Raw genomic sequence first — 25,803 nt, 5'->3', positions numbered from 1 at the left:
AGGGACAAAAGAATAATCACAACACAGCAACCCCATTCCTAACCCTTCTAGGTAATCTAGAAGGATACCACAAATCAATGGTATCAAAAGCCGATGAGAGATCTAGGAGAAACAGGACAGTTGCAGCACCCTTCTCCTGCTCTGCTGGAAGTCATCAAAAAGTGTGATCAGTGTCCTAGTACTCTGCCCTAGTCTGAAACCCGCCTGAAAAGGATCAAGATAATCTGTTTTCTCCAGGATCCTCTAAAGCCACAGCCTGATCACCTTCTCAACTTTCCCTAAAAAGGAAAGGTTAGAAATTAGATGAAAATAATCCAAGAAAGTTAGGTCCAGCAATGACTTCTTGAGGAGGGGCACACCACCACCTCCTTCAAGGCAGGCAATCATTACCTTTTGGACCCAACTGCATGTCATTTACCAGGTGGTCTTCACCAGCCAGGAGGGACATGGATTGAGTAAAGTGGTTGGGCTTACAGTCCTGGGAATCCTGTCTACTTTCTTAAGAGTTACAAGAGTCCATCATGTGTACTGGTTGAACATTTGAAAAACCAGATGAGTCAAGTATTTTAGTTTAGTTTAGTCTGTGCCATGACATGTTAGTTTTCATGTTTTCAGCTAAAGCAATAGTGCTCTAAATTAATTGCGGTCTAATTTAGCATAGCTGGATTGTGTATGTTTTTGCAAACATTGACTTGATTTATATACTACACTAATACATGATATGGTTTGGTTTTGGCTTTATGACAAACACAATTATATGCAAACCCAATTAGTTTTAACAAACCATGGTTAAGCAAACCATGGCTAAGCAGGGTGTGTGAACCTAGTTATCACACACAAATGTTACATACAATTCTCTAAAATAGCTGCTTGAAAAGTACAAATGTGAATTGTATAATTGTCAATTCCTTTTTATAAGCAATGCATTCTTTGAAAGTTGTCTGATGAAATAGCGGTGAGGCATTTCTGACATGGGGACAATTCAGATGTAGTCAATCCTATACATATCTGCTTATAGAATTAAATCTTAATTAGTTCAGCGAGATTTAGTTCTGGGTAAGTATGTGTATGTGTAGAATTGTCTCAGGTTTCACTCAGTCATGCCATCCTTCAGTTCAAAAAATATGTTTTTTCCAAACATGCATTTTCAGATCTTCAAGTCAGCTGAAAATTTGGCTGTGACCAATATTTGTATTTGATTCAATAATGCTGTATCTACTATTGTATGAAATGTGTCATTTCTACAGCTCACATAACATACACCACACAGCAATTATCAAAGATTGGAAAAAAACGAAAAAGACTAAATAAGGCGTTGAATAGCTTTATTGAAATTTTTATAAATAAAACATGCGCATTTCAAATGTAAACCCAAGTGAACTCAAGTGCAGACAATTTTCAACCTCTGTCATGCAGGAGGCTAGCTTACATTGAAAAAAAAAAGCAGCTTTAAAATACCAGGATGAAACACCAGCTTTTAATATCAAAGTATAAAGCAAAGCCATGTCCACAAACCTAATTTTATCCTGGTCAAATGCAATTTTAAACTTTTAAATGCTAACATAAATAAATAATTTACCAAAATGTGCACTCACAGAGTGAACTTTATTTACAATACACAATTTATAACCTATTGTATTTGCTTAGTTCAAGTGAAGATCATACTTTTTGCTTTAATAATAGTGGGACCTTAGGTAGTAGTTATGTGAAGTGTGCCTCCACACTTAGAGAGTTCCTATCAAAGGCAGTATTGTATATGAATCAACAATACTTTTCTTCAACTATCAAAGGGAAAGCGGCAAACAAAAATGTTTCAACAGTCACACTTATTTTTGGCATCCCATACTCCTTCAACACAATTAATTAAAACCCAATTCAAGATATGTATACTTTATCTACTTACTGTACAGGTTCTGACTCTTGAACATGCAAATGCCAATTCTTCTATATTAAGTAAAGTTACCTTTTGAGATAAGATGTAAGGCTATGGTGAATCCACCAAGAACGCACATGAAAAATTAGCAGACCTACCTTTGAACCAGTTGCCCATTAACAAATTTGAAGGCAAGTTATATGGAAAAGTCATCTAAGCTTGATGCACAGTCATTACTATGAATACAGTATACTATTAAAAATTGGAACCTATTACACTGTATGTAGTTTGTAAACTGTCAAACTACGAAAAATGGGGAGGAGGAGAGGGACTTACAGCACAATTAAAATTTTTGGACTGACACCAGATTAAAGTTACGCACATCTTATAAACAAGGTAACAGGAATTATGTTTACAAAGTAGATCCAACAAGCAATGAGGGATACTTACATTTAATTGAAAAATTCAATTCCTTAATGCAGCATGAAATCCAGAACCTGTTCCACAGCAGCAGTAAGATGAACATAATATTCTGGAAAATTACTTTTACCACAAAAGGTTAAAACACCTTTTCCAAGTCATTTTATCATGATTAAGTTTCTTTTTAATCAACATCTGAGGGAGACACTTGAAAATCTGACATTCCAAGAATACTGCTGCATTGAGTTGAATTATACTAGTCAATTTTTTTGTTACCAGTCTAAGGATATACCCATTGAAAAAGAGGGGCTCTGCAGTAATAATCTTGGGGTATTGAGACAAAAAACAAATCCACAAATTGTCAATATTAACTTGGATCCAAAACAAAGAAACTGTAATTCATCCAGATTGCAGCAGAAATTGTATACGGGGTTTATTTGTGATTTCCTATATAGCTTGTGAATACAAGATTGCAAAGATATTAGAGACAAATTCTGATAACGTTTTCATTGTGTTTCACTTCAGGTACTGCACAAGTTAAAATGTAACAAGGATTTACATTCTGTCATCTGAAATTTCCCATCTCAGATTTTATTTTTAATTTGGTGGATAATTTCAATTTTTTAATAGAGAGCTCCCATCAGGAAGTTCTTCTCTGTATGGCTTCTAGTTCTTCGATTAATTAGTGTGCATACAATTTTCATTCTCTATATCATTGTCATTCTCATTACTGTCTTCATCACTCTCTAATGGAATGCCTGTAGCAGCAGAAGCACCTTGTTTGGTTTCCCGATCAAGAGGGAAAAAACCAGTTCCACTGATTGTGTCCTGTCTCTGATAGAAGAGCACGTAGGCTGCTTTCGACTGTGAAACAAAGGGAAAAAATATTAATTACCAAAGCCAAACACTCCATTTTAATTACTTCAAAGTTTCAATTTCATTATAGTAAGTATTATATTCAAATAAAGGGCAAAACACCATTCTATTATTTTCATACAGAAATAACTAGATACTGCCTTTGGCACAAATAGTTATGCAGGTACTGCAATTAATTCCTTGGGCTTTAGTAATGGTCAGATGTTTGCATGTGGATATTCATGCAGAGGTAACCCATCACAAGGCATAAATGAAAACTGACCATGGGAGAGATGAATAAGGAAAATTATGGGGAAGTACATCAGGAAGTGAGGATTAAGATGAGGCTTACTAGTCTGTTCAGCTACCTAGGTTTAACATTTCTGTTAAACAGCAGTCCTGATAAAGATTATACTTATTTCTACTTGTACCAATATTTGGGCAATTTTTATATGACTGCCAATGAATTTAATCGGTGTGCAAAGCAATACTGTCCCATTTTTAGCTGACATTCAATTGTTATTTTCTGTATCTTGAATAAATATTCTATCAAATCAATCAAAAATTGTTCCCACAGAACTACAACACTTTTAAGCAGGGCAAGGAGATGAAGTTATTAAACTAACTTGGGGCAATGGATCTAGATGAGATCCTCTTCAACAATAATCTTAAACTAGCACTATACTGTATATTGTTCATTGAAGGAAGGAGGAGACTAAAGAATCTTATTTGGGCACAAAGTAAAAGCAATGCACAAACTGTCCTCTTTTCTCCTTCCACTGTGAATACATTTTCAAAATGATACTTGGGGAACATCAAGTTCTAGCAAAGGACGATTTTTGCAGATTTGTTTTAACAGAAGGCTAGGTATGGTGGGCCTATGGAGAAGCACCTAAAAGTGCTATCACTCCTTCCCATCAGTAACAGAAAAATAATTCCTCTCAGATCTACTAGTACTCTGGGACCTCACTTCCAGGAATGAACTGAACCATTCAAGGTCAGTTTACAAATTTATTGCTAATATTTCATGATGGTATCTAAAAATGTCTATCCACTAGCCTAAGAGTTGGAATCTCTATGCTGCGCTGCTTTCTGGAATACCTCCTAAGGTCCATACAATGATATTGGATGAAAAACATTTATCAACTAAGGCTACCAAATACTTTCAGTGATATGCACAGGATAAGAAGCAAGGGTATTCTGGTTTTCTGGCTGAAATTGTCAAGATTCACTTATAGCATTTATTAAGGGTGCTTTGGGTTTAGATTTCCAGATTTGCTGTGTGAACCACAAGACAATGCATAATGTTTTATATGTGTTATATAGCATGGTAAATATTACTTTTAACAGATTACATATCCAAGTCAGTCTTGGATCTTGCTCCTGTGCAACAATGCTATCTTGATTCTGAAAACCAAGATACTTGCCACAATTTGTTCCTCAGATGCAGTTGATACACTACTATCATCAAAGTAGTACCATTTGCCATCATCCTTATTTTTTGCAAAAGCGGTATCTAGAATAAGAAAAATAGTTTTACTGAAAATGCTAATAATTAGGCCATAATAAAGATGAAGTCATACATATAAAATAAATTACTTACAATGCCCTCCTCCCATGCCTCCATAGTGATTTGACACTGCAATCAAATTATAGCGACAAGGCCCAGCATTTGGATTAATAAGGAATTCAGACATATCCAAATCACTGTTTTAAAGAAAAGATCAAACTGGATTTGTTTTCAAAAACTGGATATTAATCTTTATGCTTTTCTTCAATCAAAAGTCAGTGAAGCCTTCACTTTAAATTCTAATGCAAAGCAATAAATGAATCACACTAAAAACCTGAGAGTGAAGATTTTTTTAAAAAAAACTATAATAATTTATCAATAGACATTGTTTGTAAAATAATTTAGGGTGTCACACTTGGCTTATAAAGGTCAAGTTAAAATCCATTGAAGCTCACAACCAGTCTCATACCATGTGTAAACATAATACTCGGATGAGGAAAGAACATTGTTGGATGGTACCCTGATTGCTTGGAAAAGTAAGATGGGTGGCTAATAAATTGTGTAAATAAATATGTAAATTTGCTTTGTGCTTCTTGAAGGAAACAGAAGATAAATGTACTAAATAAATAAAATGATCCTTTATGTGGCTTCCAAAATGTATTTATTTCTTCATTCACTCGGCTATTTCTATGCTGCTTCAATCAAACAAACCTAATTCATGAGCATTTTCAGATTTTGTTCAGAAGCATTTTTCTTTCAGGTAAGATTACTACCAGTTCTATCCCAAGTAAGCTGCTGTAGTTAGAATGCATGCTTCAAAATGATTTGGAAGATCTTACACCAACCAAGCATCTCTCTGCTATTCATTAAAATAAATGAACTGAAAAAAGGATATTACTGTTTTAAAGAAGCTACTCATTAAAATAAATGTGACTGTTAAAGAAGTAGTATTTTTTTTTATGCTTGCATGAAAACCTGAAAAAAAGTTGGACTGCTTTCATGAACATCAGAGAGATGCTCCACTTGCATAAAGCCCAAAATATTTTTCCTAATGATTTTTGAAGCATGCATAGTCTCAGTTGTCAATGAAGAGAGCATAAAGAATAGCCTTGAAGGATGGTGGGAAGATCTGTTACCAAGACAACAATCCAGCAAGCATGGCTTAAGACCATTCCAAGAAACTAACTTGAGAAAACACTCCAGACAGGGCCCTCCCTAATTCACAAGATAAAGTGAGGGAGCAGGGAAGCACATTCAGACTTGCAAGATTCTGTTAGTACAGCTATACTAATAAAACCAGTTTTAGACCTAATGGCATTGGTTTCTTAGTCTGATCTATCCCATAAAGCTGACACATAATTGAGAATAAATGAAATATAATTATATAGATATATGTAGTATCAAAGGTTTGTCTATATAGGGAATTACACGGGGAGTGACTAGTTAATGTAGGGAAGTAAGGAAATAAAACATTCACATTTAATTAGGGAACTGGAGAGCAAGCATACACATAGGCAATGCAATACTATTCAAAATGTTTGAGCTGCACTAATCTTGTCTATACACTAAATGAATTTGTAGTAAGTGAATTATGTTTCAGAAAAACAAAACAAATCTATGGCATCAATGTAACACAACTGTACCCAATGGCCTATGCCTTATCTTCTTCCTCTTATTTTAGAAATTTCCTCTTATCAGATACACATTTTCAGGTAACAATAACCTAAGGTGTTGTAAAGTTCTAAATATAACAGTTTAGTAACTAATAATTTAGTTACATCAGCATGTATACTTGTAAGAATATTAAATATTATACAGTATAATATTAGGCTTTCATGGCTGGCATCAATGAAGCAGTGATAAGTTTTCGGGTTGAATGATTGTGGTCAGAACACAAGAAAACTAGACGACATCATTCAGCCTGAAAGCTGATCACTGCTTCATTATATAATATTATAAATAATTAATATATATTCATGCAAACATGGAGAATAAATATTTTTAAAAGTATACCAAAGATATCAAAAGTAAATACAAAAGCTATCCATTACTGATATGGTTCTCACTTTATTGGGAAGTCAACCAATGTATCCAATTTATCTCTCATGTATCTACTATAAGAAAAGCGTTTTAGATGTACCACCAGTACTGGTGGTAGCGACCACAAATCTAGTTTTTTGGTAGCTTGCTGGTGTTCTTTACAGTTTGGGCAATACCTAGAGAGAGAAAAAAATCTTGTTAAAGCCTTATTTTACAATTAAGTATATGGCAAGAAAAATATGAACATAAACTTCTGATAATATTCTCAATTTATTAAATACCTGTTACAAATTAAAAGCCTAAATTAGAGAGGTGTAACTTTTCTGTTTTTCCTGAAACTTATGTAAATATATTGTCATTCCTATTATGCAAATAGTAAACAAACTATCATTGTTCTTCAAATATAGATGCTCTTTTGTCTGCATATTTCTTGTAGTCTTTAAGCTTATTCATAAAATGGGTGACAGTGGACTTGGCTACTGCTCTTGGGTAACAGATGAAGAAGGGAGGGATCTGTCTGCCTAGCCTACTGAACATGACATGCTTTCCACCTGCAACCCAGGAGAGTGGGGTGGTTGGGGGGATAGGGTGGAGAGAGGCTAAGTTCATTATGGGATGAGAAATGGAGGAACTGCCCAAGGCATAGGTGCTGAATGCTAGCCAGAAGTGCCAGGTCTCAGGCTGTATTTATCTCTATACCTTGGGTGGAATATGTTGGAGAGGTTGGAATGAGTCCCTTTGGCATGGAGGTGGGAGGGCGAAAGGGGGACTGGATGATGTTCGGGAAGAAGGCAGGTGGGAGTATCAAGGTGGTGATAGGTATGGGGAGATATGGTGGGAGATGAGGTAGGCTCTTCTTGGGGAAGGCAGCCTCAGTGTTTAATACCAATGTCACATTCCAGCCCCCTGTACTAAACCTCAGGGTCCAGCCTTCACAGCTTCGGAGCACCTGGACTGCAGCTATTGCTATTTAATATTAGGTCGGCCTGCCATAAAGGTTACCTCGTCCATTACTTGATTGTGAATGACAGAGCCAACCTGGTGTGCATTACCAAAACCTGGTTGTGCGCAAGGAGAGAAGTTTCCCTTTCAAGAGATGTATCCTTTTAAGCAATGTCCTCTGGTGGAATGTAGGAGGTGGACCTTTCCTATAATAGCACCTGCGCTATGGAACAGTCTGCCCCCTGGGATCCAGAGGGTTCCTATCCTCTTGGCCTTCTGGTAGGCTGTGAAGACCTGGTTCTTCCCCCAGGCACAGGGGGATATACTTGGTATGGGAATGCTATGGCCCCTTGGTTGTGTGCGGTGGTTTTAATTGTGTGGGGTTCATGATTATTTCTATATGTTGTTTTAGCTGTCCAGGGTTATAATGTATAACATGGGTGTCCACAGAAATCTAATAAATAAACAAACAAACAAACAGTACTGTTCTCAAAACTGAAATAGTATATATGATTACTTGCATTTATGTAGTTCCTTAGATTTAACACACACACACACCACGCACACACAGATGCACATGCATATATGCACACCCCTTATAGATATGTTTTTGAATTTTATTGTGAGAAAAACAGCAGCAGCCCAGCCTATACACAAATTCTCTTACTCCTGCCATTGTGGGGGGGCCAGATAATCAATTTGGAGATCCCACAACTAAGGCATAACTCTATACATACACCCGTGTAAATAAATATCTGTCATTTATTCCCATATATAACAAAGTAATATTTGGAGCCACTGAAGTTTACAGATAAATTCTTCCTACCACAGTACAGGTATACTGGCATGGGCTCAACAGGATAAACGTATGTTGAAATGTTTTGCAATCTCCTCACTACAAGTTACTGCAATAAATAGCCCTCTCTTTGACCTAGTTTGTTACTGCCAGTATGATTATTTCTAGTTTGGTAGAATCATAAGTCTGGGATCTCCTTACTATTTTTCTACATCAGTTAAGAAAAGGGAGGAAAAGGGAATGAATTATACAGTACTGTGTAATAATCACTCTTCAGTAAATATAGCTCTGGTTAAATAACTATGGCTCTTGCAGCCTAGAAAAATGATGATTCTTTAAGATGCTGTTGACATGTACAGTGAATACAGCCACACTATATGTGAAATATCTTCGCTCTTTGGATCAAAACATCACACACCTCCATTCTACAATGTATACTAAGCTTAAAAAATACTGGCAAACTGTCAGAAATTCCACAGAAAAGTGGAAAGTAAATTCCATAATGTGAGAAATCACTTCAGTGTAGAAGTAGCTTTTTCCTCTTACCATGGATCTTCAGCACCCAACTTTTCCTTAGTTGTAAATAACTCAATGCAATCTTTTAATTTCACAAATGGTTTTTTTGGAGGTCTATATTCCACACTTTCATGTTTTTCAAAATCCTAAAGAGAAGTATTTCTTGAGTTAAAAGAACAAACGAAACAAAATTCATTTTAGTGATTTTTGTCTTACTGTAAAAAAAGGGCTATATGTTTTCTAACATGGAAAACTATACTAATTTGAGAAAAAGACCTCTTCTACTTTTAATCTGTGTGAAATTCTTTGAAAAAGACATTACCAATAAGTGAAAGTGTTACTTTGCCATGTTTCAGTTTCATCAGATTTTGTGGAGGGCAATTTGGGCAAGCTATGAAATGGAATGGAAAGGGTGATAGCCCAAGCACTTTACACCATTTCTTCAAGAAGGGAGTTTACCATGATAGCAAAGCATGCAGGTGTGTTAATTCTTTTATGTTAAATCCAGCAATGATCAACGAGAGAGATTTTCATTTGTGCCTCAGGTGATCCCCTCTATCTTGGCCCATGCTAGAGGGAAAATTAATCTGACCTGACAACAGCAACAATTCTACTTGTGGACCCTTTTATAAAACATTTCATTTTTTAAAAGCTGGTAGTGGATACTGTCCTTCCTTCCTGAATATATCCAGTCAATTTTTACAATAAAAAGAAGCAGTTTTCTTCTATGATAAACTCACTATACATAATTTGGAAGGATCAAATGGATAACTTTAGTTTACCACTTTCAAATAAAGTGGCAAATATTCAAGTAGCATAACAACTTTTCTTCCCCTTTACTAAATATCACATACCTCAGCAGCATTTTCATCAAAGTATCTCTTCTTGAATTCAGGGTCCCAATCCAAAGCCAAGAAGGATCTTTCTAAAAAGAAAAAGATAGTGCAAGACTCTAAAATTTATGCATTAATTTCAATTAAGGAAAGATTGCACTTTCAGTTGCTAATCATATAACATTAAACTGCAGCTTTGAACTTTAGAAAGAAAATCATAATTAGTATCTATTTAATTTCAACTTTTGAATAAAAAACATATGAATTATACTTTGCACTGCCATGGAGATCAGCTACCAAAAGTTACTAGATTTTATATTCAACCATCTGAAAAGTGCCTAAATGTGCCAAAAATAGGGATACATGAGGCCAATAGGCCTACTGCTTACCACATCCATGGAGAAATCGTGCATCTTACTTTAGTATATCAACCAGGATAACCTGATTCTCAGATGCTAATCTATTTAAGGTATGACTATCTTTCAAAACAGCTTGGAAGCAGCAAATAATTTAAAAACATAGCTACTACAGTGTTGAAAACTGGACCTTATATAGATATTTTACCTTTCTTTGTGAACTACATTTTTGAGTCTGGATTACACTCAGGTGAATGTTTTGATTTTTAAAGCACTTCACAGCATGGGAAAAAAGGAAAATGAGTGCTTGTTTCCATCTTTCTCTATGTTATCTGAGCAGAAAAGGGTAATTAGTGGAAAAAGTGCCTTCTCAGTAGTACCATCCTAACTATGGAATGCTGTCCACAGAGATTATATTGATGTAATTCCAGAATCAGGTAAAAAATTCAGTTACAAATAAAAACGTTAAAAACAAGAAAAAATGCATGTAACTGCAATGTTACTGGGAAGTTTTGAGCATGTGGAACCAGAGGAAGTAGCCTGGGTTTTCTATGATCTCACCTTTGTCACATTGCTGACCCATGCCCCTCCTGGTTGTTTAAAGTGGCTAAGGAGGCAGAGAGGTAGATCCTGGCAATAGATAATGCTTTTCTTTAGAAACAGTAACCGCCAACAGCTTTAAAGGAGGTACTGTTCAATCAGCTCCACAAGGGGCCTGCCTTAGATCCACAATTTCCCTATTGTGAGGAAGATTGTAAAGGAAATGGTTGATGACAAATACAGAGAAACCAAGAAGCAGCAGGCTGGGGCAAAGGACTGAAACAGCACTGGTCACACCATGGTTAATTTGTGATGGGACTTGAATAGTGGGACTGCAATCATACATTTCCTTCTGGACCCACTCGACAACTTTTGATACTATCAACTAGAATATCCTTTTGGGCTGCTTTTGAGGAGCCACTGTATTATGTTGATTTTCCTCCTTCCTGAGTGGGTGGGTCCAGTTGGTAGCTATTGCAGGGAAGAAGTGTGGCCCATAGGTACTCCATTATGGTGTGCCCCATTCTGTTTAACACCTATATGAAGCCACTAGGAAAAGTCATCCAGTGTTTCAAAGAGAGGTGATCATCAATATGCATATGATAGTTATTTGCATATCTCCACCCTCAGGCAAATGGAGAATAAGGTACAAATCTTGACCCAATGTCTGGATGCTGTAAGGGACTAGATGTGGGGAAATAGGCTGAGACTCAACTCAACCAAGATGAAATTGTTATTTAGAAATCTTCTGAATCTGGGATAATATCATATTTGGCTCTTAACAGAGTATGTTCCTCTGTGGACAGCAAACTCTTAATTTGGGGTTTTCCTGGATTCACAGAAATGGCTGCGGCCACCAAGGTCTTTGCCAAGTTGCAGCTGTAATCTTACTAAGAACGGGGTACTGAAAGTAGTCATTCATGCCTTTGTCATCTTCCACTGGGTTTTGCATGGGGCTCACCTTGAACACCATCCTGAATCTTCAGCTGGTGCAAAATGCAGCAGCTTCTCTCCTTACAAGTCACTTTTCTGCCATTATGGAAAACTTCTGTGTTGAGAACTGCAAAGCCTACTTCTGAGTTCAATTCACCCCCAATCTGAGTGAACAGAGAAGGCGTGCTGAAGGCCCACCTACTGAGAATTACAGAAGGAAAGGACCTGAAAGCAGGCTTTTTCTGTGGGGACTGTGGAGTCCTTGGTGTTCCCTGAGCTTGGTTGTTTTCTTGCAGACATTTTGGATAACAAAATGTTGGCAAGAAAACAACCAAGCTCAGGGAACACCAAGGACTCCACAGTTCAACCCTGAGCTACAGATATTCTGTTCTATCTATCGGGACCCCCCTTTTCAGGAATAGCTTGCCCCTTGAGGGAAGGGTGTCTCTGACTCTCAGGGCCTTCTGGAAATTTTATAAAAACTTGACTGTCCTGGAAGGCCTTTTGGATCTGATTGTGAAGACTTGCTGACTCCAGGAGTGCACCTGTTAATAAAATATAATGTAACTTCATGTTTTACTGTAATTTGTATGTATTTCATTGTTTGCAGTACCTTTGTTGCCACTGTTTTTGTACACTGCTTGAAGTCTTTCAGGACCACTGAAGTGGTTTATAAATTTCATTGAGTAAAATAAAAATAAAAACCATAAATAAATGAGATACAGAAAATGTGATAGCTATTCAAGCACCCACAAATGAGTAAGAATGGTGATTGGTGAATAAAGAATGGTTTGTTTTCATTACATGGTTTAAGCATAAGTCTATTTCATACCTACAAGTGGCAAAGGAATGAATATACATCTATAGATGAGGAAAACATGCATACAAGGGAATAATTACTGTAAAAAACAAGGATGAAAGATATTGTAGAATGTGTATATAGAACAAAAATAGATGTGAAAAATGTAATCAAAGAGAGCAAGGAAGGTTTAAGATTAAAAGAGGCAGGAAAAATGCAGAAGAATTTTGGTGGAAATAAAAGATTGTTTTGGATACAGTTGAAAAGACTTAAATGAAGTCTTAATGAACAGCAGAATGGAGAAATTTTTAAAAATATTAAACAATTCAGGATGAATCTGAAGTGAGAGCAGGCTGGAAGGAGTATTTAAGAGATGTGAATGGGAATGATAGTGATACTGTATGTTGAAGTGTGGAATTGCAACTCATCTACAAATGTTAGAGACCAAGAAAAGATTGATAAGAAGGAAGTCATAAAAGCTGTGAGAATGTTGAAAAATGATAAGGCTACAGGTATATATGGTGTATGTGGAGAAATATTAAAACATGGATGTGGTTTGTTTATGGAGTGGCTGTTCAACTTATTTAATGGGCATTTGAATGCTCTGCCATTTGGAAGAATGCCATTATTGTTCCTCTATAAAAGTGAAAGACAGCAAGAATGAATACAAAAACTACAGGGCTTTATTAAATGTGTCTGGCAAGGTGTAGGGGGAAATTCTGATTGAAAGGGTATAAGAGGGGACAATGAGCAAACTTTGGGAAGTGCTTTGTGGTTTTATGTTGAGGGTATATAGTAGGATAATGTGAAATGTAGAATTTTGTCTGATGCTTTTTTTCAAAATATATGTTCTATTTATCATTTTCATTGTATACCTCCTTGTGAGAATTTGCCCTAAAAGATAGGAGAAATAAACATTATTTATTCATTGACTGAATAATAATTGTAACATTTATAAAATCCAATTTGTTCCAGTATAAAACTTACCATCTAGTCTAAGTTGTCTGTCATCAAATCTTATATGCCTGGTATCATCTTTGACATAATTGATATCTGCATTGCCTAAGCTGTTGAATTGGAATGTGAACAATCGTTTTTTGTGCCCTATAAGTTGATCCTTGCAGGAATCCTCTGTGCATAATCCATTTTCAGAATCATTATCACCTCCAACAGAATCTTCTGACTGACTGTTTTCATTTTCAGAAGGCAGCTCCTGATCCTGGCTGGATTCATCATCTTGTTCATCAGTTTCCATCTCACCTGTGATGGAAGACATAATGATGCAGTGAATATCCTTGACTTTAGGATACGTGAATTGTAAAATCAAGACATACAGAGTTACAATATGACTATCTCTAATGTAAACTTTTGAAACACAAATTTAAAAATTGCTTTTGGTAGAAGTTGAAACATATGCACAGCAATAGATTATCGAAATTGTACATGAATTATTCCCAAAACAGGTAAAATCTACCTGGATTTACCTTACGTTTGGATGATTTATTAAGTTTGGATGACTTATTAAACCAAATGAATGTTACTAGCAATGATAGACAACTAACAATAATGTGGATTCTAACCAACTAAGCATTTCTTTAAATATTACAGGATTGAGGATCTGAGAACCCCTGGCTGTTGGGAAGAGGTAGAGGGTCTAAGAACTGACAAATCTTTCAGAACAATAAAGAAGAAAACTTGAGAAGGAATCTATGTATATTCCACACTAAATAACCTTCAGCAATTTCCAATTTATTCTATTATTTAGGCAAACTACAAAGGACTATAAAAGAAAGTGTAGCTCTTGATTCTTTAAAATTCTATCCAATCTTTCTGCAAGGACTGTACATAGGGCTGTGGACAATTAATTAAGTATTGCCCACATTATTTCAAGTCCAATAATGGTGACTAGAGTTGTACAATATGTTCATGGAATCAAAAAATACATACAAACCTGGCACTTCCATCTCATCAGGTGAAACAGCAGAGTTATTACAATGCTACTTTCTTTTACAATTTCTCTATATAGAATACATTTATTTTAAAAGAGAACAAAGCACTCTCAGTATACACCAATTGTGAATTACAATATACATGAAATAAGATTTTAACATATGACAAGAAAAAAGTCCCTTATATTTGCAACTGTATTTTTTAGCTTCACAAATATTAGAGAGCCATGTTTTGCTACGTTTATGATGTCAATTAAGGATAACCAATATCCTGAAAGGCAACTGACAAGTTTTAAAAGAAGACAAGACAGTTTAAGATTTAAGCAACTGTTTTTAATTCAAGCCTTACTTGGAGATCCTTCCTCATGAATTCCATTTGGGCCATTACCATTGATACTATTGTCCTTGCAGCACTGGAGAGATGCTTCAGTGTCTTCTGTTTCAGCAGAGGTTTTCACATATCGACTGAAATGCACCAATCAATCATTACACCAACCTTCATGTTATGATACTTTTTTTCTACTATTTCATATAATTACATATAATACAATGAAATTGACCATACAAATGTATGGAAATAGAGTAAGTGCTACATTCTTACTTTGTAGTCGTGCTACATCAGCAAAGATTACTTGATAATAAACTGCTCTGTTTTTATATTGTAAGTAATCTTGGAAATATCACATTCTTTACAAGTGACTAAGAAGGATATAAAATTTGTTTTAAATATCTAGAAGAAGTATTATCTTCAAATTATCCTTGAAGATTACTAATGGAATATCCTTAAGAAACAGCGTTATTAAGGAATATAGCATTAGTATACAGCATCATGCAGACATTGCTGATGCTTCTTTTTACAATTAACCATGGAATCAGAAAAAGCAGATTAAAAAAGCCTTTTACCTTCTGCTTGAAGATCTACATTTGTGATGTCCAAATATCTCCAATACAACTTAAAATGTACTGCAGCATTTCTTTTGTACACTTACCACATTCTCAATAGCAGAAGGTTATACAGTTTATCTTCAGTGTTATTTCTAGGCACTGCTATAAGGAAAGGTTGTCCAAAATGTGTTGAACCACTATGATGGCTGTAACCACTATGACGAAACTTTTCCCTTAAACAAACTGGAATTACAACTTGCTCTGTATCTTCAGTTCTATTGATGGCAATTTCAAATCTAAAGCAGCAAAACCAAAATCAAACAAAAATACAAAATATTCATTTTAAACCAAGCTATATCTTTATATAATTCTACTAATTCACATACAATTTGTGACAAAAAGAATATTTTTTTGACTATGATTATTTTGTACTTACACATAAATGTCATCACGTTCCATAATACTGGTTAGATTTTCATCCATTGCAAATATTCTATGAAACCTATGATTATATATATCAGTAACGATCATCTAAAAAAGAAAAACAATTTACTTCATGTTTGTTTAGATGTACAGATAATATTCAGTTTGATATACAATTTACCTATGAAATAGCATACCTTATCTGCAGCAACACCTGATAAAGTTGATAATGCGATGCACAGATCCTGTATATTCCCAATTTTTGGTACTACTACTTTGTACTGGAAAATAAAATACAACATTGTCATTCTTAAGAAACAAAGAAAATAACTGGATATAATTCCCAAGTTAATATTGAAGTGGCATAAAAATGTTCTATGTGAAAGAAGAAAGCTTTTGAAAAGAAACATAGTTTAGTGGGTTAATTTCTGAGTGGAGTTGTTAATGTATATGGATCAAACTCACTAGTCCATCTTTAAAGGGAAGGAATTGCTAGTTATGAAAGTGGTTTAATAGGAATATTTTGGTGGTGGAAAGGGAATCTGTTAATGAATAACTGGCAATAAAACACAATTTCCTACCACAGAAAATGTACAGCCTCTTTCCCTTGGAGCATTCAAACAAACTAATGTCCCACTTTGTATCTGAATCTCAAAGCCATCATCTTCCAACTCACACTGCTGTTTTTCAGACTATAGTAAAACATTATCATATTCCTTCATTATGTATCTGATTTATAATTAATCCCTATCATCTATTAGCTAATCTAGGAAATCTCACCCACAAAATACTGTATTTTAAACTGCATTTGTGCATTCAGTTTTATCTGTTAATGTCTGTTGCACTCTTAAGACATTATTTTCCAAGCAAATCAATTTAATGAAATACAGATCTGAATAAATGAAGAAAAACACTGCATTGAATTTGCACTATTCTGATTGCCTACTTAATATACAATGATTTTCTGGCATAAATTGTAAACTCCATTTTGCAGTAAGACTTTTTCAATTATAGGATAACAACAGGAGTGCAAGACTCTACTCTACCCTTCTTTAGCATATCATAACTTGTCATGCTGTGGCTATCTTTCTACTGCCCTTGAGCTGCTGATATTTAATATTAAAAAGATTAATGTTGCTTTCACCTTAGTACAAACATTATCCTGTAACAAATGCTTCAAAATTTGCCCCTCACAGAATCTCTATACAGCACTGAGTGAATTCCAATGCACTACAGATTGGGAATAATATTTTATTTCATTTTGGGGAATGTACAAACTCAGCTGCAAGCTTATGGTTTGCAGTGATGTCTAAACCGGGACAAAATGGTTGATCTGTCCACTTCACTCATTGTTAAAGGAGGCCTTGCAAACATATTCTGCCATTTCTCTCAGAAGTACAACTTCATTTTAATATACAAAGAGCCTTGAAAATGGCAACCTGAGTGTAATGCTGTTCCTTAACCTTCTGTCAGGCACCAGATTTAATAATACAGCTATCCAGCCAAACAGAATTTTTCAACAGAGAACATAATGAGAACGTTTGAGATAGATATACTTGCTTAAGAGTTATGATCAAAAGACATAAAGATTGGGACCTTTAACTAATAACTCTGTCTAACCCAGAAGCCCTACCTTGATTCTTTTTTCTTCCCATCATATATGTAAAATATCTGATTCTTTGCTCAGCTTTTGCTCAGTTTTTCGGTTATAATTGCCACCAAATAAATGATTAAGACTATGGATAGAACTATGCCCCAAAAGCAAAGATAAATACTGGGGAAAAGTTTTCAAGGCCAATTTTCTGCAATCTGAGATAAGAGAGAAATAATTTCTTAACAGAGAACACAGAACTATGCAACGTGGCTGTTGTATACAATTAAACTAGAATTATGATTAAATTATGGGGAAAATGGAAGTGAAAATTATATTTCTAAACCATATTATTTAATCTTTTCAATCATGATGAAGAATCAAACAATGATTTATATTATACACTTTTTATTGTCTTATAATAGCTCTAGTATCCATAACAAATTATTGTCTTATTGTGTTGTATCTTTGGAATAATCTTAACAGAGAAGGTTATTATGATTCAAGAGAATAGCTTCCATCTTTATAATGGTACTATAAGTTACACATAGTAATAAGTTATACAGTTAAGAGAAAAGACTACAGCAACAAATTTGAAGTATGGCCTTAAAATTCATAAAATAAACAAAACTTAATTTCAGTTAACATATTAAAGCATCTACTGCTGTAAACTTGGCATATATTTCTCACCTGCATGGGTTTGGCAAGTGGATCCATTCTAACTAAATAAACTTCCAAACTGCGTTCTTTTTTCATAGGTAGTGGGAGAGTTAAGTAACAAAAGGGATCAAATGTTACAGAGATCTTGGCACATTCTGGACAAACTAGGGTTGATTTAAAAAGTCCATGAAATATATCTACAATGATGGAATCATTTCGTTTCAAATGGTTCTCCCAAGCCTCTTCAGCAACCACCTAAACCAAAGCAAAGTTAAAATAATAAAAATAAGTATTATGAAGCATTAAATACTTAAGTACAAATATATTAACAGATCACATGCATCCCTAGATGTACCAGGCTATATAGAACATAACAGTGTTATCCAGCAGATTACAGTAGGAAAAGTGACTGAGTAACTTTGCGGAAAGATAAACATTTAGTACCTCTATATTTTCTCCTTCTCTTTATATTATATCCATTATGAATGCCAGGCTATCTCAAATGAAGATGAGGATTATTTCTGGGAACTTTAAGGCTCTTTTCTTCTGACTCCACTGGGCATGGGAGAATGACACTGATATTTGAGGGGGGAGGGTTAGGAGGATTGTGGGCTTTTAGGTAAATCAAAAAAAAAAAAAAAAGCCTCACCAAATTTTGAGAATGCAACTCACAGACATTTTGCAATTAGAGCAGCATGAGGTTTGGAGACCAGATGTTGTTCAATTTGCCTTAAGAGATGTTGTCTGGGAAGGCTGGCAAGGCTTTCTCAGTTTTACAGAATGTTTGTTAGCAGCCAGCCTCTGAAGAATGAGAGGTTTTAAGAAAAAAACTGCTTTTATGTGAATATTCCAACAAAAGAAAGTTATATAAAAAGAAGCCTAATGGAAAATATATTATAGAATGCAGCACTATATTGTGTTTTATCTGTTAGCTACCTATCCTGTTGCATAACAGTTTTCCCCTCTGTCTGACCCAGCAGAATTGGTACCATGACTCTGGTAACTCATCAGGAATAGAACTTTATGGCATCATATAATTGGTATCAAGTGTCCTAATTAAAGAAAATGATCTGTGTATGAGGAAATCAGTAGTATCTCTACTGGCACAGGCAAATAATATCAAGTACTTTTAACCTCCCGGCTATCACTACAGTGGTGGGTCACTGAAAATGCAACTCTGTCCCCAAAAGTTAATTAACTTGTATGGGTTTATTGCTCAGGGTTAGCAGATGATCCTGTTAAGAACCTGAGTCATTAAGTCTAATGAACAGATGATCCAAGGTATTGACATGATTGCTGTCAGATGACCTCAGTCATTGTGGCAGTACTTCAGTTCTCTGCACAGGTAGTCCTTGACTTACGACCACAATTGGAACCGGAATCTGCTAAGTGATGCGGTCATAAAGCAAGATGTTATGTGACCATATTGCTTAGCAATGGCAATCCCAGCGCTCTCCATTGCTGTCGTTAAGTGAATTCCATCTACTATAACCAAGGTCCCACCCCAGTCCAGGTCATTCCAGGCTTGGTCCCTCCCAGCCTTGAGCCTTGGTAAGATAAGGGACTACCTCCAACTCCCTCCCATCCCTGACCTTTTGGTTGCACTGCACCCTGCCTTGCAGGGTGGAAAGCAGCCCCAGAACTATGCAGCTCTGGGGCTGCTTGCCTCACTACAGCTCAGGGGCTTCTTGACCTTCCTTCCCCCTTCGCTTGCTTCACTTTGCACCGTGCCCGCCTTCCCTCCTTCACTTGCTCATATGCACCGGGCCCTCCTTCACTCGCTTGTACACACCAGCACCCTCCTTCCCCCTTCACTTGGATGCACCATGCCCTTTCCCTCCTTCGCTCGCTTGCATGCATCAGATCCCTCCTTCCCCCTTTGCTTGCTTGCACACATGCACTGCGCCCTCCTTCCCTCCTTTGCATGCACTAGCGCCCTGCTTCCCCTTTGCTTGCTTGCATGCACATACCGTGCCTTCCTTCCATCCTTTACTCGCTCTCACACACTGTCCCCTCCTTCACTCGCTCATATGCACAAGCACCCTCCTTCCCCCTTTGCCGGCTTGCACTGTGCCCTTTCCCTTCTTTGCTCGCATACACCAGCGCTCTCCCCCCTTCCTTCGCTCACTCGAAGACTCTCCTAGGGTGCTTCTGGGCATTGAAGGACTCTCCAGGAGTGCTTCCGGTGTGTGCTCTGCAGCTCATGTTGGAAGCTGCTGGCCGTTTGTGAGTCTTTCTCCTTCCTCCTTCAAAGCCTTCCTCTTGCAAAGCTCCAGAGCTGCAGCGCAGCGTGAAGGGGGTGCAGTATATGCAAGCAAGCAAAGGGGGAAGGAGGGCACTGGTGCATGTAAGTGAAGGGTGCTGGTACATGCGAGCGAGCAAAGGGGGAAGGAAGGTGTAGTGAGTGCATATGAGTGAGGGGGGAAGGAGGGTGTAGTGCATACAAGTGAACGAAGGCCTGAGTGGGTGGGGGAGACTTACCCAAGCGACTTGTGACCTCCCCTGCTGGCTTCCCCATTGACCTTGCTTATGGGAAGCCAACAGGGAAGGTTGCAAATGGCGCTCACATGATCATGGGGTGCTTGGCAACAGGTTGCAAGTGCGAAAGGGTTGCCAAGCACCCAGATCACAATCACATGACCATGGGGGTGCTGCAATGGCTGTAACTTCAGGGACCAGTCATAAGTCCATTTTTCAGCACCATGATAACTTTAAACAGTTGCTGAACAAATGGTCGTAACTCGAGGACTACCTGTACACTAAGGAGCCAAAAATGAAATAATACAAATGGCAGAAGACCATAATAAATATGATCAAACATGGCTAAGAATATATCTTTGATCCTATTCTGAACATTGATGGCAGCAACAATAAACTTATTTAGATTCAGCATAAAAACAGCAATAAGCACTTGTAAAATCACAGTACAAAATAAGGAACCTCTAGGCTAAAAGATCCATGTCATATAACAGAATCAACAGCTCTATGTTCAAATTAGTATATTTTAAAATGCTTCACAGAGTGAAAAAGCATGTTTAGTGCTTTAAAAAAAAACATTACTCCAAATGTAACTCTGGTGAGAGTTGATTCTAGTGAGGAAAGGCTCTCGACCATTATATGCTTATATAATATGCAGAAGGACCAACTGACCAAGGCCAGGAAATAGAATCAAAAGCAAGAACCTCACTATCACCAAAGCATCTATGCAATCCATTTTCAGATAGTTAAAGATTCCCTGAATACAGGATCTGAAAGCGTCCATGGACATCTCCCCAGTCCTCATAAAGCATCTTGGCTGTATTTATTTTTTTAAATAAATAGCTTCCATTTATCAGCCATCTTTACTTCACTGAAGATTTCTTAGAACATAAAAACAATGAGCAGCTAAAGGCAAATGCTTGGTTCTGAAGCACTTCTAGCAACCTACAAAGAAAAAGGACAGATTTATTGCTACTGCATGATGAGGAAGTAGTCTGTGGGTAGCAGTGGGGCAAACTGGGATTGCTTAATGATGGGAGGAGAGAGCAGGACTGGAAGGGAGGAGATAGCAAGTAAACCTGAGGGGAGTGGGGTGAGCAAAAATAGCAATTAAAGATAAGGAGGTATATAGAGTGACCCCAAAAGGGAAGGGGTAAAAGTAGAGAAGGGACTGTCTATTTTATGCTGGATTTGTGAAAGAAAAAAGCAGCTAGAGTGGGAGAATTGCACATGGTGACAGGAATGAATACAGTGTGTGTGATGAGAGAGAATCTAGTATGTTCAAAGGATTGTGGGACTCTTTCTGTGAAATAGGTATTTGGCTACTTTTAATTAGATAGCCTGTCCTGCTCCTGTCTTTCCCTGAGGTACTATTTATTTATTTTTAAATGAAATATTATTTAAATAATCTATGCCATATTTCAAAGCCAAGTTTTCTCACAGCACCTTATTAATAACAAAATACTAGCAAGTACCTTATTAATAATAAAATACTAGCAAGTACGTTAATAATGAAGATCTAGCATTAACATGGGCCAGCCCCACTCTTGCAACTTCCTTCTAACAGTTTCAAGGTTGGAATTCAGCGCACAGAGCAGAAACTTCTTTTTGGTCAAAAATATGAGTGGGCTCTCTTCAGATTAGAAGGCTGAAGTCCTTGCACATATCATCACACTATGCTTTTCACCTGCACTCAGTTTATTGGGCAGCTGTGGTTTTTATCATCTAGCTCTGCTACTTTTCTCCCACTATCATGTAGAAACATACACAGGTTTGAATTCCCTCTTGGATAACAGATGGATAATATATCCAGGAATGTGCAAGATATTACATACATTATGTAAATTGAGTAATTATGTGCAATCAAATAAGTGTTGACTTCTATTAACCACACAGACAGATCCTCTGTAGGACCATCAGTACTCAAATGTACTTTAAGACTTGCAAGATTCTATTAATATAACCTTACAATAAAGTAGAATTAATTGATCTAGGCATGCTTTCTGTCTGGACTACTTTGCAAGGCTGACGGCAATCTTGCACGTCTGAAAGTACATTCCTCCCTCATCGCCTTTACAGCCCAAGAAACTAGTGAGGGTCCCTTCTGAGATGTTTAACATGTCCACATTCCTTTTATGGATTAAGCTGCCTCTTATCTGACTGTTCTGGCTGTGGCTCTTCCCCCATCACCCAAGGTCATTCTCACATACCATTACAGTGCCTCAAGTGTGGATTGAGTTGTCCAGATTATGTAGATACACTTTTGTATTTACAAAATTTGTCCAAATCATGAAGATACATTTTTCTATTTACAAAATTTGTCCAAATCATGTAGACACATTACATAAAAAAGCACATTACCTTATCTGGTCTTCCATCAGCATCTTTTAACTGAATATAAGGCTTTTTTCTAATACGATTCAAATCCTCATGCAGACCATCTAGAAGAAATGCCAGCAATTCTTGGCAGTCTTGTTGCTGATATCCTGAAAACTGGGGTGCAAATCGCCCTACCTGCGTCTAGAGAATAAAATATTTTTGATAGTGGAGTTGTGACATAATGCAAAGGAGTTTTGTTAAATCAAGTAAAAAGTGTACTTTTATGTTATGGGTTTTAAAATATATAACTGTAATATTATGAAATAGGATTGACAAAAAGGGGAGGGGTCACTGCTGCAGTTTATAGGAATCTCCCACCAAAAAAACAAAAACAAAAAAAACCATCCAGGTGCTGTTTTCAAGGGCCTATTTTATTAATATATCTACATATTCTATTTTTTAAATTTTTATTCTTTTGAAGATCATATAACTGAAAACAAATTAAATGTTCTAGGATCCAACTATGTTACACTCACCTTAAATGCTCTTGGAGTAACATAGCTGTATTTTCCTGACCACATCTGCTTGATGAGCTCTGCATAAGATTTTGCAATTTCACCTCTCATTCCTAATGGATTGTCATAGTTTAGCTCCTCTTGATATTTATCATTAAGGAAATATTCTGTGAGTGGAGGTGTATTGCTGAGACACTAAAAATGAATGTGAATAAAATTAAATACTTTTGTATAATGCACAGTAATCCAGCCTCTCAATGCCATCTTCAGTTTTCATACTTCCTTATCAAATCTCCTTTTTCCTTTTCTAGTCCCTATATTAATTTAATGCTACAAAATTATTTTAGTAAGATTCAGTAGACAATTAGTTTTCCCAAGTCTACAATATCTTTACCAATTAGTCTTCATGCCTCAGCCAACAAGGTTGAACCATATTTAGTGTTGAAGACTTTCAAGAGGGTGGATCAACTTCTATGTTAAGGTTGTTGCCTCTAGTATGTCTTAGGATTACACGTCTGACATGAGAGTTTGTCTGAATACATTACTGGTCCCAAACACATGATTTAGTTTTCTTGTTTGGACAGATATAACAATGAGAAATTAATATCTAACCTCTGTCATCACTGAATCGGTCCTATTAAGACACCTACCATTTTTTCTCCTCTGTAAGGATGAAAAGCCTTAGATCAGACTATTTTGAGATTATTTAAAATTAATGTAGAGATGAATAATTTGTGGTTTACTTTTAGGCTCCAATGCTAATCAAAACAATAATACCATGCAGATCATCAAGTTCCTCATGCTAGGCTAATTAATATAACAGAAACCAGACTCTGGGGTATTTCTCTATGGTATGGCTGCTGCTCTTTGTGCTGCTCTTTGGAATGCAGCTGGAGGAATAACTTGTGCTGTTCAACTGAACTCAAATTAGAGCTAGTTATTAAACCTATTTTATTGAAATAATGGGGACAAAGTAGTGCCTTTTCCCACTATTGCATCTTCTCAGGATAGAAATATCAATCTAAGTATTTTAAAGGCTACTGAAATTAGAATAGAGACAAAGATCGCAGAAAATTACATGTCCTTGATGTGACAAGGTAATTTCTTTGGTAAATTGTAAAGCTGTTCACAATAATTGCAACTTGGATTCCACAATTATGCAGTCTCATTTTTTTTAAAAAAAGCACCTAGATTAGTCTTATTAGATAACTAATAGTTGATGAAAACTGTGAAAAAGACTGTTCCTGGTCAGTAACCTGAGTGTTTGACCTCTGTCAAGATACTTTATAATATCTAATCAGGGGATATCTGATTGCACATGAAAGTTTAAATTCTTTTTTCAGAGTAAAGGTAGTATCAGGTCTCTTTAGAGAACCTAATAATAATAACAATAATAACAACCACCAAACATGGACCCAGAAGACAACCAGAGATCTGTTGCCAATATCTGATTTGAGGGAAGGTGCTGGAGCAAGTGATCACTTGTCAGTTCAACACTTGGTTGGGCTTCAGACATTAAACTGTGGGGAAATCACTTGGTTGATTTTCTTAGAAATTTCAGAAGTCTTCCATAAGATTGGAAATTCTTCCATAATTCTTCTGGACAAGCTATCTCTATTACTTTTTTCATGTTAAAGATAATCCAGTTTCAGAAGGCTGCACTGGTGGGTTATTGCTCTGCCCTTTGCTATTATGCTACAATGTTTTAGAGAGTTCTACTGTATTCCTCATGTTACAAATGAAACTGATGGATTAGGTTATTTGGAGTTGTGGAAACAGATACAACTAATGCATATCTGTCTCTTCATATCAAATCCAAGTGAGGCAAAGGATGGAGTGAGAACTTTTGAATTGAAACTCAACTATACCCATCAAAAGAGATTGGCAAATAGACGCTATATAGCTGTTAGTTTTACTTTAATTTGTAAGTATTTTATTTTTAAAGGTTCTCCTCTATGTTTACTGTGCTCTTATGCTCGTGGTGTTTAGCTCTGTTTCTAAACAGTTTTTGATTAGTGGGCATGAAATTATCGAAAAACAATAAATAAACATCAAAGAACCAAGTCACAGCTGAGCAAGATTCAAGAAATATTTGTCTCCTCATAATATCCCCTACAAAAGGATTTAAAAACCACAGAAATCAATGCAAGTTTGAAATTCTGATAAAATTGCACTAGCAAAACTCCCCGTTAAAAAACTCCCCATTCTATTAGCAGTCCCCATTTTAAAAACTGTTTATACAATGCAATAAAATCTTATTTGACACGAAACACTTACTTGAATTGCTGAATTCATGAAACATGTATTTCCCAAATTACTTAGACCACAAAGACCGGGCTGTTCATTGTGTCTTCCTGGCTCTGAGTAGTCATAATTTTTATAAGCAGTGTATGAGGGAAGGCAGTAGTTTGAATTTTTCATGCTGGAAGAAAACACATTTATCTTGTAATTGCATGAGCTATAGCTGTCTAGCTTAAATGCATATGTAGCTGAAATATTTAGACTCTGAATTTAAACCCAGTAACAGTAAAAATTCTTCAATTTTTTTCCAACTTTTCATTTAAAAAGTA

At 36.2% G+C, this 25,803-nt stretch overlaps 1 protein-coding gene across 6 annotated transcripts in view; it reads right to left on the bottom strand.

Moving 5' to 3' along the window:
* Nucleotides 1-1,430: 1,430 nt before the first annotated feature.
* The window catches only part of USP15 (ubiquitin specific peptidase 15), a 59,239-nt gene continuing 34,866 nt past the window's right edge, over nucleotides 1,431-25,803 (bottom strand). For 4 of the 6 annotated variants that reach the window (XM_007437510.4, XM_015889715.3, XM_088141774.1 and 1 more), the window contains 15 exons: nucleotides 25,511-25,655; nucleotides 23,255-23,428; nucleotides 22,761-22,919; nucleotides 17,952-18,176; nucleotides 15,868-15,951; nucleotides 15,684-15,778; nucleotides 15,352-15,543; nucleotides 14,712-14,827; nucleotides 13,401-13,673; nucleotides 9,807-9,877; nucleotides 8,983-9,098; nucleotides 6,725-6,874; nucleotides 4,752-4,855; nucleotides 4,576-4,664; nucleotides 1,431-3,157 (listed from right to left, as the gene is read on the bottom strand). In XM_007437510.4, the coding sequence (XP_007437572.2) occupies nucleotides 2,972-3,157; nucleotides 4,576-4,664; nucleotides 4,752-4,855; nucleotides 6,725-6,874; nucleotides 8,983-9,098; nucleotides 9,807-9,877; nucleotides 13,401-13,673; nucleotides 14,712-14,827; nucleotides 15,352-15,543; nucleotides 15,684-15,778; nucleotides 15,868-15,951; nucleotides 17,952-18,176; nucleotides 22,761-22,919; nucleotides 23,255-23,428; nucleotides 25,511-25,655 (2,179 nt within the window). In that variant the 3' untranslated portion in view covers nucleotides 1,431-2,971. Of the gene's footprint in view, nucleotides 3,158-4,575; nucleotides 4,665-4,751; nucleotides 4,856-6,724; nucleotides 6,875-8,982; nucleotides 9,115-9,806; nucleotides 9,878-13,400; nucleotides 13,674-14,711; nucleotides 14,828-15,351; nucleotides 15,544-15,683; nucleotides 15,779-15,867; nucleotides 15,952-17,951; nucleotides 18,177-22,760; nucleotides 22,920-23,254; nucleotides 23,429-25,510; nucleotides 25,656-25,803 lie in introns of those variants that run through there. The other 2 variants (XR_015796398.1, XR_015796399.1) reach the window with 2 other exon arrangements.

This window comes from Python bivittatus, unplaced genomic scaffold (assembly GCF_059951505.1).
Source record: "Python bivittatus isolate LINGU-HERP-01145 unplaced genomic scaffold, Pbiv_v1 ctg000330_np1212, whole genome shotgun sequence".
NCBI lineage: Eukaryota > Metazoa > Chordata > Lepidosauria > Squamata > Pythonidae > Python > Python bivittatus.
Note: the sequence above shows the minus strand (reverse complement) of the source record. Positions and strands in the feature narration are given on the sequence as shown.